Here is a 19,566-nt window from a genome sequence, read left to right on the forward strand (position 1 = left end):
ATTCCCAGTATTGGAAGTTTATGGGTTACAGAAAAAAAAAATGTATCAAGCAAAAACTCAGTCTGTGGATATTTCTCCCTTAGTTCCTATTTTCATGTTTATCTTTCTTTAGTACAGATCATCCATGCAATTAAGAATGATTTTACATTTCCCCTAGCATTTAGTATATAACATAATGATATAGTCTCATAATATATGCTTCATTATTGCTGGAGATGGAATGAGTGTGTTTCATCTGACTAATCCCTACTCATCCTTTGGATCTTGGTTTATTTTTGTTTTTGCACCCTATTCCCTTTTATACCACCTATGGTACTCCGTGCTATGCTTGCATGTGAGATCTATGTCATCTGACCTCTCTTAGATATTACACACCCTGGAGGAAGGAACCATGGCCATTTATACATTAGCTTTTCAGTAAAGTTAAATTTGTAAAAAGTTAACTTTTGAGTAAAGTTAAATTTATAAAATACATTAAAATTGTCTTAAGACTCTGGTACTAAAGTATCTTTGGTTTAAATGTTAAATTTTCTGTGGTGACTTTAAAAGGAACAAATAATACATTAGTCATTAACTCTAGTATCTTTACAAATCAACTTCTAATATAGAACTCCAAATTCAAAAGAAGCTTGAAGTTTTGAAAAATTTGGAAAGAGTTCTGCTCCTTCCTTCCCTCTTATTCACACTCTACCCCAAAACCAGTTCTATCTTTTCTTCTAACTCTCTTGCCCCTACCATTCTCCATTCCATATCACCATCCCTCCCATGTCACCTAGCAAAGATAAGTTGTTCTTCTAAGTTATTTTTCCCTCAGAGTTAGAGAAGCCCCTTCTAGATTATGGGACACATGGTTGAATTTTTTTTCTTTTTTAGATTTTTCAGTGAGAGCATTGAGGAAAATAAAAGCAAAAGGAGAATGTTAATAGTTCAAAATGGAGAGTCAGGAAAAAAAGTAGATTTTTTCCCATGCAGATTTCTTACTGTGTGACTAGGGCATAGACATCTGTAGTCTTAAGAGTTCCACTGCCCTCCCTCCCTTTACTTTCTGGGTGTCCAGTCTCACCTCTTACTTATTAGGTAGAGGAGAAGAGTAGACAAATGAGCTATATAAGTAGCTATTTGGGCTTCAGGGAACTGATAGCCAAGGACAGAGAAGTCTAGAATGATGAAGTAGAAAAAAGAAAAGAGAAAAATTGACAAAACATGGAGGTGGCAGTGTGTGGGAGGGTGTGTGTGTGTGTGTGTGTGTGTGTGTGTGTGTGTGTGTTTTGTGTGTGTGTGTGTGTTGGGGGTGGGTAGAGGGATATTTGTAGACATGGTAACCAAAGAATGTTGCATTTGGAAAACAAGAAGAGAGTAGGAACAACATTCTGGGACACCTTTCAGAGAGATATTGCCATTTGATGAGTTTTGTTCAGGGTGTTGTCACCAACCATAGATTTTCAATGCACATCATGTAGTTGGCATATTTGTCAAACCTAGCGGAAGCATTTTAGGAGCCAGGGTAGTTTTAACACTGTTGACTTGCATGCAGCCTTAGTTCCTTTTGTTTAAAATTTGGATTAAGGCATAAATCAACAGACTTTGGGTGGTCTCATCCTCATCACTTAGAGAAGTACATTCACATGACCAAACCACTTCAGAATTTGGCAAGGCGGTAGTCTTCTCTCATGAGATTCCCAAGACAAGAATAGCAGGAACATTAGAGGTCAATCCTGAGCTAGATTGCCAGAGCAATGGAGCGGGGTGGGGGTGTCTAAGATTTGCTTTCATTCTCTAAGCCTTAACTCAGATTCTTAGTTGTTTTCCTTTTATAAAAATTATGAAAGTTTCCACTTAGGTCTCCGAGGGAAATAGAGTAAGAAAGGATGCCAGGGTTTTAGAAATTTCAGCCCAGGAAAAGGAGCATGAAGTGCTTTACCTCTGGACAGTAGTGGCCATGTTTGGGCTGCTCACCCTTGGCACTCCAGGATGCTGTGGGTAGCAGAAAGGTCCTCGCTGTTAGTAGATGTTTGAAGAACAGAGGGTATGCCATCATCTGAAGCTCAGCTTCTTGGACAGTTTAGATCATTTCTTCTTAATGATCAAACTTTCTATGACGTAATACCTCAGTGTTTTAACCTCGATGATTAGACTCGATCTGCTTTTTATTATAGTCTGGATAGACTTCAAGCCCCCAAAAGAAAGACATATGCTGGCAGGATTCATGTGTATGTGTGCTCTTCCATTTTATGTTTCAGTCCCATAGCAAGAAACAAACAAACCAAGTGGAAGCATCTTGGCTATCATTCATCTTTCTACCCACACAGACCATATAATATTTATCTGGTTGCATACATTTGAAGAGCATTAGGAAATGAAATTGTGAACTGAAAGGGTGTGCATATCACAAACACTTGCCAGGCCCAGTCTCCTGGCTGGCAGGTGGGCTTCTGCCTTCAAAGTGCCTGCAGTTGCTGTGGTACCTACCTCATGCATTGGTTTCTCATAGATGTCCTCCTGCCAGGGGGCAGATTTTGCTTGAAAGGCATCTCTCTGGAGAGCTTCCAACACCTTTTTTGGAGTGACAAACCCATACTGAGCTTCCAGCAAAGCCAAGTCCATTTTCTCAGCCCTTAAAATGCCTATGACTTCATCTCGAGCCTGGAAGAACAAATAGTATTTCAGAAAGATTGTTTATCTATCCCAGGACTCAGCACAGCCTTTTGTGACAGCTGGTGGTATTTCGTATTCTCTTCCAAATATAAGTGAACCATATTTGGTTATAGTGCCCTTCGGAGAAGGTGTCCCTTCATCCTTCTTGCACGCCACTTAACACACATTAACAATATTTTACAAAATGATCACTGCCCTACATTGGGGGAATGTTTCTTTTGTTTCCAGCAGAGGATAAGACACCCCACAGAGGACTGTCTTTTGGGCTTTCACAGGTTAGTAAAATTCTCCTCATGTGTAGCAGCTGTTTTTAGGCTTTTAAATAAATAAAATGGTTAGTAATGCCGAGGAGCCAATTTACAAAATGCTTATTGTTATTTAAGCCAATCCGAAGTCTTTTGGCATGATTATTGAGATATGCCTGTGAGCTAAGGCTCCCAAGCCACATGAGTTGAGGATGTGACCTTTCACAGCACTCATGCCAACTGTATGTCACAATGGCAGCCTCTTTTAGATGTGATTAATTGTAACTGATTTTTGAGTTGGTAGAAGAGAAACCTGTGTAGTTAATGCTTTACTTTTGGGTATACACAAGTACGAATCACAGCTATTGATTTCTGTGGAGCAAGCACACCAAACTCATAAGTGGGTTTCCCCATAGATCATGGCAGGGCCGGCCCCACCCAGCTGACCTGCAATTCTCCCTCCAGAATGCTGAGAAGAAATAGTAAGTCATCTCTTGAGAGGTCTTCTGCTTGGTGGCCTTTGCCAGTATGTGACTTCTCTGATGGGGGATGTGGAAGGACCCCATCTGTCTCCCTAGAGGGGTCTTTTTCTTGCTCTCTGTGCTTCATGTCCTGGAGTATGGGGAATTTGCTATGTCTTGGGAATTGCATTGGGCCTGAGCCCTCGGTGTTGCTGCTTCTGGAACGCATTCTTCAAGGACTGGAAGAAGAGAACATAATTTGTAACTCTTAGTAGAAGTAGAGTTTTATAAGTACCTATTACTGCTCTAACCACTCTACACTCTTGTTATATTTAACTTGATCTTTCTAATATGTGCAACAGAGAAGGGTATTACCAGATTCATAAATCACCGTCTTATTTACACTTCTCCTTTTAAAGTCAACATTTTAAAAGCTTGTTCTGCCATGATTAAAGCCACTTATGTCCATGGGTAAACAGCCTGTGTTTGAACTTCATCCACCACACATTCCGCCATAAGAACCCAGGTCATACCTCCAACTGTGGCCAAGTGCTTACTTCCATGGAGGTATACTTAACATAATTGTGAAAGGATGAGCTTGCTAATGATTTTTCTTTAGTTTCACATTATTTCCTTTTGAAGTTGCTGGATTTTTTTTTTACATGTATGTTTTTGTCTTGTTAACTTTTTAGCTTTGGCACATTAAGATAGGAAGGTTAAATATCTGCTAGAAAATACTTTGGGTTTCTTTGTTATTAAGGCAGAGTTTAGTATTAAAAACATTCAAGTCATTCCTTGACTGTGTCCTGACAGTCTACCAAAATCCCAGCTGTATCACTGAGATAAGTCGCAGCTTCTATTGCACTCTCATCAGCAAAGTGCAGGCACCAGTGCAGAACAACTGGCTGGAAGTGAGCCACATAAACTCCATCACTGAAGATACAGCTATCCAAAGTAACCGACGGCGAGGAAAGCCATTTCACCTTTGAGGGTTCTTACAGTGGACTCCAGTAACTCACAAGTAGATATCTTTTGGGTTTTGTTTTGTTTAGGCAATATCTTCACTATATACAGACTCATCATGTAGACCAGACTGTCCTCAAACTTGTGGCAACCCTCTTGCCTCTGCCACCTGAATACCGGGATTACAGACATACACTACTAATCTAGCTAATTTTTTTTTTTCTCTCTCTCTCTGCTACTTATAGTTAATCACTAATGCTTACTTTCGGTACACAATAATATCATTTAAAATCTGAGAGGGGTATGCAAGCATACAGGTTAATTGCTGCCAAATCCTGCCTTGCATACTTGTCAAACTTTAGTAAGTAAATGTGAATATAAGAAAGAAATTTCTACAAATAGTGTATTATGGGAGCAGTTAAACTCCCTGCGTCTCACCTCTCCCCTGCCTCTGCAGAAGTGGCCGTCATCTTGAACTTGCTGTGTAACATTCCTATAAGTGTATTTTTATACTTAAAAAATGTGTTCATCCTGCTGAGCAATGATAGTATTTTTTGCATGTTTTTAAGCTGATGAAAGTAGCCTGTTGATAGGTTTCTGAAACTTACTTTTTTACCCTATATTTTTAAAATTCATCTTTGTTCCTTTTTCTGTAACATATATATGTAGTGTTTCATTGTGGGAATAATATACCATTCTTTTTCTTGATAGAATTTTAAAATAATTTACCCACCCCTGCCAAACAAACATACATTACTAGGAATATTATGCCACTCTGAATATTCTGCTAATATTTTTCCTAATTACCAGAGTGGTATTTTGAGCTGTGAAGTATATGAGTCTGAAGTATCACTTGAGGCAGTTGCTCCTCTGAATGGAACACTGTTAAGCACCTTTTGCATGCTACCACAAAACCCATGATAGCACACTGAAGTAGAGAATAGCCTTTTCATTATGTAATGAAAGAAGGAAGCACAGAGAACTTTCTAACAAGAAATGAAAGCACATGTAGTCACTGAACATGCAGACAACCTGTCTTTAAAAACAAAGTACTTGTCAAGCTGTAGAGAAAACCTAAATCCTAAGTGCAACATCAGTGAACTGTAGCAATAGTTGTCACTGGCTCTTCCATAAGTAGCCAGGGAGGGGTTCATTTATTTGAGAAAAACAAAAGCTCAAAAAGGTGTAGGGTGTGTGTGTGTGTGTGTGTGTGTGTGTGTGTGTGTGTGTGTGTGTGTGTAATAATTTACAAATATACAAGTAACTAATATAATTTTGTTACTTTGTTACTTGGATTGGCTCCAAATACCTAGACTCCAGCATTCCTTTGTCTCAGCCTCTGAAGTTATTGGGATTAAACCGTATCAGGTAAAAATTATGATGAGTCGTATATATGAGTATGGAAAATTCTACTACAGATATACTAATTTAATTGTAAATGGTGTTCGTGCATAATATTAACAACAGTAACATATTATTTGCCTTGTGAAAATGTATCTAAAAATAAAAAGGAGAAAGATAAATGTAAATTACATTTTTAATTGTTTTACCTCAGTCATTGTATTTTCTTGAACACCTCAAGGATACCCTTACTCTGCATACCGGATAATGGAAAAATAAAGTTATCACATAGATTAGATATCGTCAAACCAAGTAAATACTGATCTCTGGCTTACATTTGCTCATGAAGGACAAGGTCGTCTTGTACCTTTTGCGTAATGTTTTTATTTTACCTTATCTTTTAAAAAATGTATTTATTTTTATTTTGTGTGCATTGATGTTTTGCCTGCATATATGTCTTTGTGAGGATGCTAGATCTGCTGGAACTAGAGTTACAGACAGCTGTGAGCTGCCATGTGGGTGCTGGGAATTGAACTCGGGTCCTCTGGAAGAGCAGCCACTGCTTTTAACCACTGAACCACCTCATATTTTACCTTATCTTATAATGTATATTTTGAGGGAGTTGCTGAGGATAGTGCCAATTAATTTGCTCTACCACTAAGCTATACCCAAAAGTCCCTGATATGATTAGTCGAAGTTCTTGTCTCCTGGAATGTCCCTTGCATGATGCACCAGTTGGACTAAGTCTTCAACGGAGTGATTGTTTTGCTCCTTGTACTTCATTGCCTTCTGTCTCAGTTGTATATTATTGCTCTAAACTATTCTAAAATTGAGATAGTAGCCACAATGAATGAAAATTCTCTGTTCCACTCCATAGCTTCATCCATCTTGCATCTGCTTTGGGTATGATTGGCCTAAGATGCAATCTCTCACTTGCATTTAGCTATAGGCTATTTGGTTACCCAGAGAATCAGGCAGATTGCCTCATCTCTGGCCTCATCTTCTAGTAGGCCAGATCCCAATTCACCTTTGGTGGTCTCAGCGCAGCACTGCAACACTGTGGGAACTGAAGGGTGCTCAGGCTCTTGTTTTATGGGTAGACACACACCACAAGGCCAGCCCTAGTTGCGAGAGTGGGGAAACAGATTCCACTTAGATGGAAAGAGAGATTAGGTCTCCAGAAAGAATTGGAGTCATTGGGAAAAGTCCACACCTACGCAATTAAAAGAAAAATCTAATGTAAAAGTATCAATGTATTTAGATCTTTAGTTGTATTTTTTGAAGAATTTCTGTGATGTATTCTTATGTCCTTTGATTACATGCTGTTATAAGGACAGTTGCATACAAATAAGAATCACCTGCGTTATGAAAGTGGTTGAACCTTAGAACTATTCTTTGTTATGGGACATAAAATGTTGAACTATGTTCATGCTGCTTTACCAGGGAACTTGCTGGGCATTGCTCTCAAGCAGTGCCCTTTGGGCTGAGGCTGCCCATGGTACAGCGGAGGACAGAAGGGGCCTCTGTGTGTCCTGTATGGTTGCTTCTCTCCCCTCACTCGACGTGGCGGAACTGAAATCTGCCAGGGGAAAGCAGTGACAGTTTGTAAGTAGAAAAACAAACACACAAACAACTCCAAAATTTTAATAGCATGTTTGTTGTTCTGCTAAACATGATTATAGTTTTTTGTTTTTGTTTTTCTTTCGAGACTACCAGTTCTGTGTGGGCACTAAGGTGAGTAGCTGTTTTACTGCTGATTAATGAAGCAGTACTCACACTGACTGAGAACAGATCCAGAGTGTATAGGTGCCTGGTCTACTGAGTCTATGTGTCTCTGCATGTTTACAGTGGTGGAGTTTCCTTCCTCCATCTGCCAACAACCACAACGTGATCAGTAATGAGAAGTAATTACCGAGAGGGAGAAAACAAAGGCATGAATTTCATGATACTCATGCAATGTATTATCAGTGACTTCATTGTTTCTCTTGGCAATTTTTTAATACATCTGTGCATGACCCAGTGATACAAAGTGGGGTAAAGAAACATTTATTTGCAATGGTTGTTTAGGATTTTTTAGTGCCACTTCATGAGAGAGAGAGAGAGAGAGAGAGAGAGAGAGAGAGAGAGAGAGAGAGAGAGAGAGAGAGAGAGAGAGAGAGAGAGAGAGAGAGAGGAGGAGAGAGAATAACTGTTGTTCTTTTTTTAATAATAAAAGTTAAGTAATGGTGTCGTACTGTTTTGATGCTTTGATACAGCAGTAGTGGTCCACTACCTTAACTGTCTGTCATATGATTGCGCCCTTTGAGTGCATAGACTGGGAATCAGGAAACCTGACTTCCGCTTTCAGTTCTTCCTTTAATTAGGCAGCCCTGACCTGCTGCTTACGTGAGAATTTGGGGCTACATTGGCCCTGCAAGATCATCCAGGGTGAAACAAGGACCAGGGGTTCTTCCCATTGACCTCTACTCTGTTTCTTCTCCATAATTGATTCCCCTGACAGCAGGGCTGGGGCCTAAGACTGGATGAGCTCTGAAGTCTCGGGACTTCCCGCATTGAAGTTTTGTAATTCTCTGTTGCCTTGTATCTATGGATACAAATACCATGTGGTTGGCAGTGAAAAGGAGATTGTATTTTGTTTTCCTATGTAGTGACCTCGGTCTGTTTTTCTTTGGTTTAAGCTAGCTGAAATCATGGTGGATTTTGGTTAAGAATGTGTCAAAGCAAGGGAAGGATACAGAGAATTTGCAGTTGCTTTTCTTCTTTTAGTTACAGGAAACAGGCAAATGTATATAGAAACTTATTCTTTTTACCATCTCCTAATTTGTATACCCTAATCAAGTCCTTAACCATAAAGTTAGCTTTTTAAAGTCACTTTTAACTAATCTTGTATATCAAAATTGTTTATTCTACATAACTGGGTAGTTACTCAGAAATATATTTAGTATTAGTGTACGATTAATTTTGAGTGTGAATTATGGAAGAATATGATGAGAATATTTTATTTGTGTAAAGTAACTTGGAAAAGATTCCAAAAGATCAGTTTGTTTTTTTCAATTAATATAATATTGAAGTAGCCAATCAAAACTACTTTGACTGAAAATAATATCAGCAATAATAACTAACATTTATTCAATATTTACCATGGACAAGCCTGTTCTAAATGGTTTTCTTTAATTAACTTACTTAATCTTTATGAAGCTGTCTATTTCTCCTCTCTCCATTTTGCAAGGGGAGAAAACTAAAGTTTGGAATTGTTAAATAGCTTGCCAAAGATCATACCTCTAAAAATAACAAAGTTAGGTCCTAATTTGATTATCTATGTACAGCACCCCCTAAATCACCACATTGTAGCTACTTAGAAATTACCAATGGGTAAAAGAAAGTAGTAATGTCCTGGTCCGGGATTTGCAAGTGTCCATGGTGCAACCCTATTTGTTAAATCCCGAGGACCTTGAATCATACAAAACACGAAGTAACAGAAGTCCTCAAGCCTTTGGCTTTGGAACAACTGGTCTATTTAATTGGATTATTTTGCTTCTGTATGTTATACATGTGCAGAAACATATTTGAATGCGCAGTTATTCTTAAATATCAGTTTTCCTTCTTGGCATCCTTGCTAACATTTTTGGAATGGGAGGAAACATGCCTCAATATATAATATGAGGTTTGTAAACTTTGGTAGCTCCAGGCTTAAAGCCTAGCTCCAACCGAGATACTCTGGCAGTGGTTCTCAAACTTTCTAATGTCGTGACCTTTAATACAGTTCCTCATGTTGTCGTGACCCCACCCCCAACATAAAATTATTTTCTTGCTACTTCGTAACTGTAATATTGCTAGTTATGAATCGTAATGTAAATATCTGATAAAGAACCCCAAAGAGACTGCGACCCACAGGTTGAGAACCGCTACTCTTTGGCCTTGGATCTGAGTCTGTCTTTACTTGTGAAGTGAAGATAATGGTACCTGGTAGAGGATTTATGGTGTACTTTGTGAGCACAGGTCTCCTATTGTTCCCGCTGGTGGCCCGGTATTTAGAGGAGGTGAACCTCAACAGGATTTCCTGGATGACTGAATCATGCAGTTCTTTCTCAGCAGAGCTGGTTAGGTGAGAACTGCTTCATGGCAAAGATGATTCATCTCTAAACCGCTGGCTACAAGAGCAGAAAAAGATACTGAGAATCTACTGAAGTGAAGTGTAGCTGCCCTGCTACATGCCAGGCACTGATTTAAGTGTGCCGTGAGAATTTTATCAAAAATGAAATGCAAAACTGTAGGAAAAGGCTTGATAAAGACAAAGTGAAGTTGTAAAATCCTCAAAGACAATGTCCACAAAAAGTTTAGTGTGCATTTATGTATATGCATGGTAATGTGCTAGGTGGGGCTGTAGCATTAGACCCTAAAGGCAAACTAGCAATCTCCTTTTTAATTTCATTTCACTAACTGTAGAGAACATTTGATACCACTTCCCCTAATCATGTGCCGACTCTCCTCCCTACATACATAAGATGAGCTGAATGCCCATCCCACTTTTTATTTGATCATCATTAACTTTGTTTTGGGGCATTCTAGCTTTATTCATATTATGTTCTTTATACTTGGTTTAACCATGTGGAAAGTTTTAGGTGCGAGTTGTCTATTTTAATGACTAGGCAACTGCATAATGTAGAGGAATTCTATGCTACCTTGAAAATGGTTGCTGGAAATGACCCAAAGTTATAAGTTTGAATGTGTTTAAGCCCATCTTTTGGTGATTTTTCATTAACGTGTCTCATAGCTTTTCGTTTTCCACGTTTCTCTGCATTGAGTCATTAAGCTAAAATTTGTTACCTCAAAGGAAAACGGACTGAGCTGCAGTAAACTTACAGGGTTCTCAGCAGAGCTGTCTAGGTTTTTTATACCATCTGTCTTATGGTAAATGTGATTCATGTAAGCATTATGAAAATGCATTCTATAAAAGGATGTTAACAGTACCAAGTCATAGAACAGCAAGGTCGTGCTTGCATGGCCAGATTAGGGGGAAAAATCCTGTTGGGTTTTATTTGGTCTTTCAAAAAATATTTTTAAAAATATTTCCTTTTATTGCCTTAGTCACCAGCATTTGAAGACGCTAAACTCAGCCAGCTCTACTAAACCTGTCGGACAGTCACAAGATGAATTGAAAATCAGATAACCTAATTTAGCATTTGGCTTTCTTTATCTTTTTCTTAAATTTGCAATTAAAAGAAAATCACCAACACATTCCCCATTAGTTTTTGTTTGTTTGTTTGTTTCCTGTAGGGCATGCACAGTTTCAGAGAAAGACATGAAAAATAGAGCGTGTGGTTCATGTCCATTCCCAAGGATGCCAGGTTCTAAGAGAAAACATCACAGACTCAAATGTGAGGCAGCACAGTGCAGTGCCTTCTCCTTTGTGCCCCACAGTACCACCTGCTCAGCTGGCAAAGTCAGAAAAGGGCTTCTCGTTCCCATATGCAGCCCAGCTCCCAGGAACTTTAGGTCTTACACCAGGTTCTTTTTCAGAGCTGACATAAGTACAACTGCTTCTGCTGTTGTAGTGTAGTCCTTTACTGGGAAGGACTAGTCTCTATTCTAGAAGACACTGTCAGCCTATTTCTTGCACCATCAAGTTTTAGACCCTGTCACCCAGCATCTAAACACATTATGATTATGTCTCTTTAGACCTACCCACTCTTCATTTAGACATACCTACTCTATTTCTAAGGAAATGTGTAAAGTTGAACACAGTTTCCCAGATCTGAAACACCAATAAAGACTGTTGGTGGTATGTTTGTAGGGAAGATTTTAGATGACACACCTCAAATTTTACCTAGAGTCCCCAAAATTTCCTAAGGGGCATCAATGAAGACTTATTCCAGGTCAGCCTATCAAATGGCTACTTATAAATATCTTTCATGTATACATTAATAGCATAAGAAGAAAGCTATTCATCCTCTTCTGCAAATGAGGGATAACTTTAGTCCACAAACACTTGACCAGTTATGAAACCCTTGCTGTTCTCATCCCCCCACCACACACACACACACACACACACACACACACACACACACACACACACACACACCCTTTTGTCTCTCCTTGCTTGTGCTAGACTGATTGACATTCACATGCTGTATTTAATTTGAAGGTGCTCGTTGGTCCTTATATACTAACTGCTGCAGAGTCCCAGAAGCAGCTATGCTGTAGATACAGAGTAAATAGTCTGCTGATGAGGTCTAATGGGGCAAACTTACATCATGGCTTTTCTTAGCTCTGTGTTATGAAGAAAGGACAAAAAGGAATATAAAAATCTCTTGAGTATAAATAGTTGATTTATCCAAGTTTTCCATTACAAATCAGTGGCTCTTTAAAGAGTCTTTTCTCATTTAAGGTTGAAACAGGGCTGCGAATGGTTTCCAGATCCTGGTGGAATAGAGCAGAAAAAGAAACTTGTTTTCATGTAATTTAACTTAGCTTAAAATGCCATATTTCATGGCCTAAATCAGAGCTCCTGAAAACCATAGGAGCATCACTTGCATACTTCTTCCAGGTCTGATTTTTTCTTACAAGTGAGGTGGTATCAAGTCAGCCATTTAACCTCCCCCTTGAATTTTTGTCTAGTCAGGGCTGAGTTGTCCAGTCTCCTTACTTGTGTAACTAAGGCCTAGTGAAGTTAATAGATATGCCTGTAGTCACACCCAAAGCCTACACCAGCACATGGGACTCCTGCCCATAGCTGTGTTGCTGTTTCTGTTAAAATATTCCTTGTTTATACCCACTCTGTATTTCTAGCTCTAGAAAGATATGAATCCTAAATGAGTACTTTCAGAGTACTCAGAGTCTCTCACACAAAAGATACTTGGTTTTCTTGACTGTCTTCCTATTCCGTTGGATGATAGGTCTGGTCACCCTGAATATCTTCTCATTCAGGGCAGCCCAATATAGCACATATCTAGGGTGAACAAATTTAGGAGATGTCAATAATCTCAACTAGAGATTTTATATGACAACATACTGTCTTTCCTTTCTCCTCTTTTATCTAAGGTAATGTGACTACACAAGAAAAGTGTATATTACAGAGAAAATACAACCCATAAGGCCACTGACCAGCATGAGATCTTTGAGCCAGTGACTGTGTCTTGCCCAGCATCTCAGATGCACCACATTATTATCCTACAACTGGGAAGAAAACTGAATGACTGCCTACTTCTCAGGCATGTGTTCTTTCTTCTTAGTGGATGAGTTGGAGAGTAGCTTTGTCAAATTTCCCCTTTGTATCAGAGAGTGTAATTAGTAGTTTCTGTTCTTTGTGCCTTTTAAAATGGAAATGTAGGTTCGTGAGAGAATACAAAATACTTAGAAACACAATAATAATCTTAAGTATACAAAATAAATGCTTTGGGAGTATTTGAAAAGGAAGAACTAATTCTGCCAGGGGACTTAGTGAAGTCACTTAAGAGGTAAGCTGGCTCTTGAAGGACTAAGAAGAGTTTCCAGGTCAAATGTACAGGAAGAAGGTGTCTGGAAAAGAGTATACGGCAAATATCAAATCTTCCCAGTGACTGGAGTAAAAGTAGTGTTTAGTGATGAAAGATAAGGGTAGAAAGGTGACATGTGGGACAGATAAGGTTGCTCATCACAGGGCAGCTTATAATAGACAAGATGTAACAATAAGTGCCCAGAAAACCCTGGGAAAATGAAATGGATTAAATATCTGTGCATATATTCTATAGAAAGGCTGTAAAAGTCATGTTTTCTATTTTGAAGTCTTCCGTTTGAGAAATATTAGGGGTGTGTGTGTGTGTGTGTGTGTGTGTGTGTGTGTGTGTGTGTGTACAGGCTCACTCATGAGGGTGCAAGTGGTATGTTGTGCACATGGAGGTCAAAGGACAGTCTCATTGTCCATTTTCACCTTCTCTCTTTTGAGACAGGGCCTTCCCTATTGTCTGCTGTTGCTCTGCATGCCCCAGGGTAGCTCACCCATCTGTTTGCCTCCCACCTCACTGTAAAAGTGCGTGACAACAGCTGTTCTGTTCTAAGAAACCTGGCACAGGTTGCTAACTTAGAGCAGTATGCTCATCCTTGCTCTTGATGGTCAGTGAAGACTTCAAAAATTCATAATTGACACACAAACAGCATAAAACTTACTGTCTTAAAGTACCACTCAAGAACATATTACATGCATGATTTTCATTGGTATAAAAGCCCTATGATTTCATGCTTTGATTAATCTGTGCTTTAATATGGGTTCTAAGAACCTAAACTTTAGGTCAGTCTGCCGCAAGCCATAGAGATGGTAAGTGGCAAAACAGGAACTGTTACTGGCTGCAGATCTCATCCAGTCTCTACAAACCATTTATGTTGCATAAATTCTTTCTCATTAGAATTAATGGCCTGTGTCAAGTTAGGACAGATACCTTCTCTACCAGAGTGTTACAGCTCTGTGTCAGCAAAATGTAGGCAGCCAGTCCTGTTTTGTGAAACACTTGCATCTTGAAGTGGTGAGAGATTAAAACACAGTGTGATTTACATTCAAATCCCTTTTTCATCTATCGTAGGCAGTGGAAAGAGAGTTGTTTCAAAATCAGGAAGTCTGTGTAATTAAACAGTCACACAGGTACACCAAGGAAAACCCAAGCAGCCTGGTGAACACTGTAAGGTGCTGTGGCTCCAGCTAGACCCCAAGAGTTTGGGATCTTCAAAGTAATGTGTTTTCTTTATGTCCACATTGAGGGGAGAATATCAGCTCCAACCACAGAGATCTTTCCTTGTGCTGGTCACTGAAGCCTGTTGAATAGAACTGGATCTCAGATACTCTGAAGTCTGTGTTGTGTAGCAAGTCCTCTGAGGCTGAGACAGACCAAGTTTGAGGTTTCTCCCTGTCCACTGTGTGTGGTTCCGTGTAGCCCTTTGTTAGAAAGCATTCAGGGCCGCCAAGTGTATGTGTTGACCAGGGAGGTGGCTGCTGCTAGGAGCTGTAAGTAAATAAATGGATGTCAGACGTTTACAATTAGGGGGGAAAACAAAGAATAGTTCCCTTCCCCTGAGTATGTTGCCTTGGATCTTTGGGGTAATGATCGTGAAGCCTTTACCCACAGACTAAACTAAGCTCTTTGTATTCTTTGCAAGGTGGATAGCTTGCCAAGCCAATTTCAGCATGCAAAACTCAGACAATTATTCTCTTGGCATTTAGAGGCCGCCCCTGTTTTCACTGGGGGATGGGGTGGGTGGCTAGTTGACGGAGGAAGGCTTTATAAGGAAAGACAAGCCAACTTCAGCCTGTATTCCTTTTAAAAGAAGCCTGTTCCACTCCCTTCTGGCCTCCTGTGTCCCTCCTATCACACTCAACCCCTCATCACAGAAGCAACAAGAGAAGGAAGACGTCAGGCCCAGAAGTGCCACACACATTTGCCATTCACAGTGTGTCACTTAGTCGTGACTGTTTTCGTATCTTCCTGTCTAGTAGCTCTCAGGCAATTATGTTATTGCTTTTGTGGATGTATGGTGAGTATGTTTCTAGTGGTAACCAATGAAAAGGCAGAATCCTTGATTGCAGTCCGGGTCCGTTGTGTACCATAAACTTCATGATAGTGGCTAATAGCCTTTTTTCCCAGATCCGTGCTGTTCTGCAGAGTTTCCAGAGACCCTCTATCCTTACACCAAAAGTATGTAAGAAAACAAAAGGTGCTGAGGCTAAGCCTATGAAGAAACTACCCCCCCCCCAAAAGTGGCAACTCTCTTCCTGCGTAAATACTTAACTATACTTTGGATTTCTGTCTCTTGGTTCTGCTGAAAGGTCAGTTATATAGTATGACTTTGTTCTCCTGTGGAACCAGGAATACATGATGGTCTGTGACACCACATATAGTGTCACCTTGAGTTAGCTACTTCACTCTCAGTGCCTTTATCACTTGATAGAAAGACAAACAACCCCGTGGTCACCTTGTGCTCCTTCCTTCTCAGAGTGCTAACAGTGCTGTATTTCAGAGTACTTAACACTTTCCCCAAGAGGTACTGAGAAGTACATTGTGCTTATTTTATAACTTCCTAAACAGCTTGTTGGAGCTGTACAAGCAACAGTTGTAGTGGTTTTCTTAGCCTTCCAAGTCCAAAGTTTAATTTTTGTTTTGTAATTACCTCTAAGTTCTAAGAACCACAGTGAGATTTATTTCTTGTGCAGAAATATTTTTCTTTTGATGTTGCTTATCTTTCCCATAAAACCAGATACAATGACTAACAAGGACATTCTTAATCAAAGGGGTGTGTGTGTGTGTGTGTGTGTGTGTGTGTGTGTGTGTGTGTGTGTGTGTGTGTTAAGGGAGGAGTTCCGGCTGATTTCTGTTGATGTTTTTTAAATTTATATGTATCTTCATGTATATCATCATTTTCCAAATCAACCCTTAATTCCATAATCACATTATATGTATATTTTTGTGCCTTTTCTAAGCCACACAGAAAGACTGAAAATAAGGTTGTTTTAAGGTGTTCGTTCTTTGATCCTGTTAGGTCAGTACTTGGTACAGTTTCCCATGCAAAAGGAGCCTTCTACAGATAAGTAAGTCCTGACCAGGTAACACTTCACATTTACATCTACATCTCTTACCACTGAGGTGGCTTTGCCATGTCCAGTGGCATGCATCACACATAGAGGAGGAAGAAAATTGTACCAGAAGTGCTGTTATGAATTGAGAGCTTTACAGACTCTCATTTAACCCTTATGAAAATTTCAGGAATGCCCAACTATCTAACTTTACACATAGGAAAGCCAGAACTAAAAAGTTAACCTGCTTAGGTTCATAAACCTCATTCATATGGCCCTCATTAATATGGGCCACAACTCACATGTTTTATTCCTATTCCTGGGATTTTTGTTTGTTTGTATTTCTTGATAAATTGGACCAACAGCTCTCCTTAGATCAGAGTTTGGCAAACTTTTTCTGCTAATGAACACATATTAACTGTCTTAGACTTTGCAACCCACACACCCTCCCTCCCACCCTCCCTCCCTCCCTCCCTCCCTCCCTCCCTCCCTCTCTCTCTCTCTCTCCAGCAAGCAGTCGTATGTACACACATGAATGGCATGGCTATGTTCCAGAACTGTGTGTTTAAAAAGGGAGCCCAGTTGGAGGGATGCTCAGTTGGTAAAGTCTTGCCACAAAAACATGAGGGCCTGAGTTTGGATGGTTAGCATCCACCTAAAAGTCAGACATAGCAGCACACATCTTTCACCCCAGAACTGGCAAAGATGGAGACAGAGAGCTCTCTGGAGCTCATTGGTCAGCCAGTCTAGAGGAATTGGTAAGCTCTAGGTTCAGTAAGAGACTCTGCCTCAAAAAATACTGTGGTGAAGTAACTGAGGAAGATACACAGTGCTGACCTCTGGCACACAAATACCAGGCAAATGCACACATACATGCCCATGTTCACACACACACCTGTGCCATGTTTTGCCTCTCTCTACCTTAGATGATGTTATGAAATAGTCATCAGGGAACCTATAAATAAGTCAATGTGAAAGAATGAGTCCCGTCTTAGTTGAACTTTATTCACAAAATCACTGTTTATTCTAGTTGGATAGGAGTGAACTGTATGCATGACCTAAGACCAACTTGGAAGCAGATAGTAAGAATATATACATTTGGGGGGGCTATAGAAACTCATGGGCCACAGTGTCCTGTAGATACAATTTTGTCATCAACTTAGTGAGAGCAATAAGGTCAATTTCTCATAGTTCCTGATCACAAAACATGAATCCTAAATCAAATGGGGACAGTTTCATTCAGTGCAGTTATTTGACTTTTAACTAGATGTCTGAAGCATTTCAATAATGAAAGAATTATAGCATTGTAGAATTCTAACATTCTCTTCAACTGTTCTTCACCAGCTCCTTTGTCTACTCAAGTCTAAGACATAAAAGAATTTTCTGGCTGATTCTGTTCCTGGTCCAGAAATGTCCTCCTCTTAGAAAGATCGTAAAGAATTCAGTATCGTGGGAGTCGTTGGTGATTAGCTCAGTCATGGTGGACTGGAAGCCTGGTGGAACAGATCATTTCCATTCAGTTCATGAAGATTCTGCTGTGTGGAAACACTCTCCTAGTTCTTACAGACATGGAAACACAGGGGATAGAGAACTGGGTTTTCTCTTCCTGCCACAGATTTCTGTGATCTGTGGTTTACTAGCTTTCTGTGAGTAAGAGGAGGGGAAGAAAAGCAGAAATACCTAAGCGTCTATTAAACCGCTTGTGAATAGTCCTGAAAGGAAACATAAGAAAAATGTTCCTTGTAGCTTTTATTTGGTTTGGTTGAGGGCAGTTCTTATCCTTATATTTTGGATTGTTTTTCTGATACATAGTAGAAAAAAAAGCATGCTATAAAAGCATGTCCCTAAAAATGGGGAACAGAGTATAGCTTTGAAAGAAATCCAGAATAATATGTGATTGATTTGCTTTTTGTCACAAACTGGGTGGCCTGTAGAAGTGAATTTTCCAAGGACTACTGCTTTTCCTTTTGAAGTGCCAAAAGCTATTTTTGTTTGTTTTAATAACAATCTGGTGAAACTGTTTTTAAGGTAATCTACACTTCCCTGTCTAATTAATGGTCAGTTGTTACTCCATTTGTTTACATCATTAAATGATTTTGATCATGTTTGAATCTTTAAATGATTAAGAAAATGTACTTTTTTTTTTTTTTTGCTTCCTCTATCAGTCCTTCCCCTTTCCTCTCACTACCCAGATTCAATTTAGTTGCTAAGCTGCGGGGAAACCGAGAGATCAGGTGAGCGCTGTGGTTCTAGGCGCGGAGTCATGTTCTGGGTGCAAGTGTTTGAAAGGAGCTTTCTGATGGACATTAGGCTTTGCCTCCTTTTGTCTGCATTTAACTTATATGAAAAATATATCTGAGAATGGTAGCCATTGATCTGTTTCCTGAGACAGTGAATCATATTCCCTTGATTGGAGTTCTAAAGGAACTTAATCAGCTGTAATCATCCCTCTTTGTAGAGGCTGAGCCTGTTCTGCCATTGTAAGGGCTTATCTTACTGAACCAATGAGATGGGAGTGTTAGTTTTCATATTTTAGAGGTGAAGGTACGAAAGATCAGAAAGCAAAGTACATGCCGAAAATCACAGAGCTAACAGGGAACTGAGCTAGATTCTGAGCTCAAGCAACCTGACTGCACAGCCCAGGCAGGTCTCCTGTACACCATGCTGCCAGCAGAATGGGAAAGCAGACATATGGTAGATAAACTTAGGGCCAATAGGTCATATGATAATCCAGTCTCCCTGTAAGATAGCTATCATAATTGTTTTGATTTTACACAAAGACAAATGATACCAGGTCACATAAGATGATCACACATCCGTCAATGGCAAAATCACAGAAAGAATTGGATGGCTCTTAGCTTTTCTAGGCCTCCATTTCCTTGCCATTACATAAAGACAATAATAGCACCAAACTTTTAGGATTAGTGTAAGGACAAAATGAAATAATCCTTGAAAATAGCACTATACCTGGTACATAATGAACACTCATTAAATGCTAGTCATGGTTCCTCCACCCCAAACCGTTGATCTAAATGTAAATATTCAGTTGGTGCCCTGACATCCATTTGAATTTTTTTTTGAAGCAGGGTTTCTCTGTAGCTTCTGGAGGCTGTCCTGGAACTCACTCTGTAGACCAGGCTGGCCCCGAACTCACAGAGATCCGCCTGCCTCTGCCTCCCGAGTGCTGGGATTATGATTAAAGGCATGCACCACCACCGCCCAGCCTATCCATTTGACTCTTACAAAGATTTTGCTATATTAATGCTAACCAAGAGGATATCTTATCTCATTTGAAACAATTAGATCAAGTGCTAGGTAATTTGTCCTTCATCACCTAGGAGATTGCATAAGTGGTTGAGTCCCC

General features: G+C 39.7%; 2 protein-coding genes across 3 annotated transcripts in view; one reads left to right on the plus strand and one right to left on the minus strand.

Annotated features, from left to right (window-relative positions):
* The window catches only part of Cmss1 (cms1 ribosomal small subunit homolog), a 296,653-nt gene that overhangs the window by 94,977 nt on the left and 182,110 nt on the right, over window positions 1–19,566 (plus strand). The window lies entirely within an intron of this gene.
* The window catches only part of Filip1l (filamin A interacting protein 1 like), a 234,968-nt gene that overhangs the window by 87,751 nt on the left and 127,651 nt on the right, over window positions 1–19,566 (minus strand). For both annotated transcript variants that reach the window (XM_040750627.1, XM_021231009.2), the window contains exons 3-4: window positions 3,348–3,600; window positions 2,470–2,643 (exon numbers count right to left, since the gene is read on the minus strand). In XM_040750627.1, coding sequence (XP_040606561.1) covers window positions 2,470–2,643; window positions 3,348–3,590 — 417 coding nt within the window. In that variant the 5' untranslated portion in view covers window positions 3,591–3,600. The remainder of the gene's footprint in view (window positions 1–2,469; window positions 2,644–3,347; window positions 3,601–19,566) is intronic.

This window comes from Mesocricetus auratus, unplaced genomic scaffold, assembly GCF_017639785.1.
Source record: "Mesocricetus auratus isolate SY011 unplaced genomic scaffold, BCM_Maur_2.0 Super-Scaffold_100008, whole genome shotgun sequence".
Taxonomy (NCBI): domain Eukaryota; kingdom Metazoa; phylum Chordata; class Mammalia; order Rodentia; family Cricetidae; genus Mesocricetus; species Mesocricetus auratus.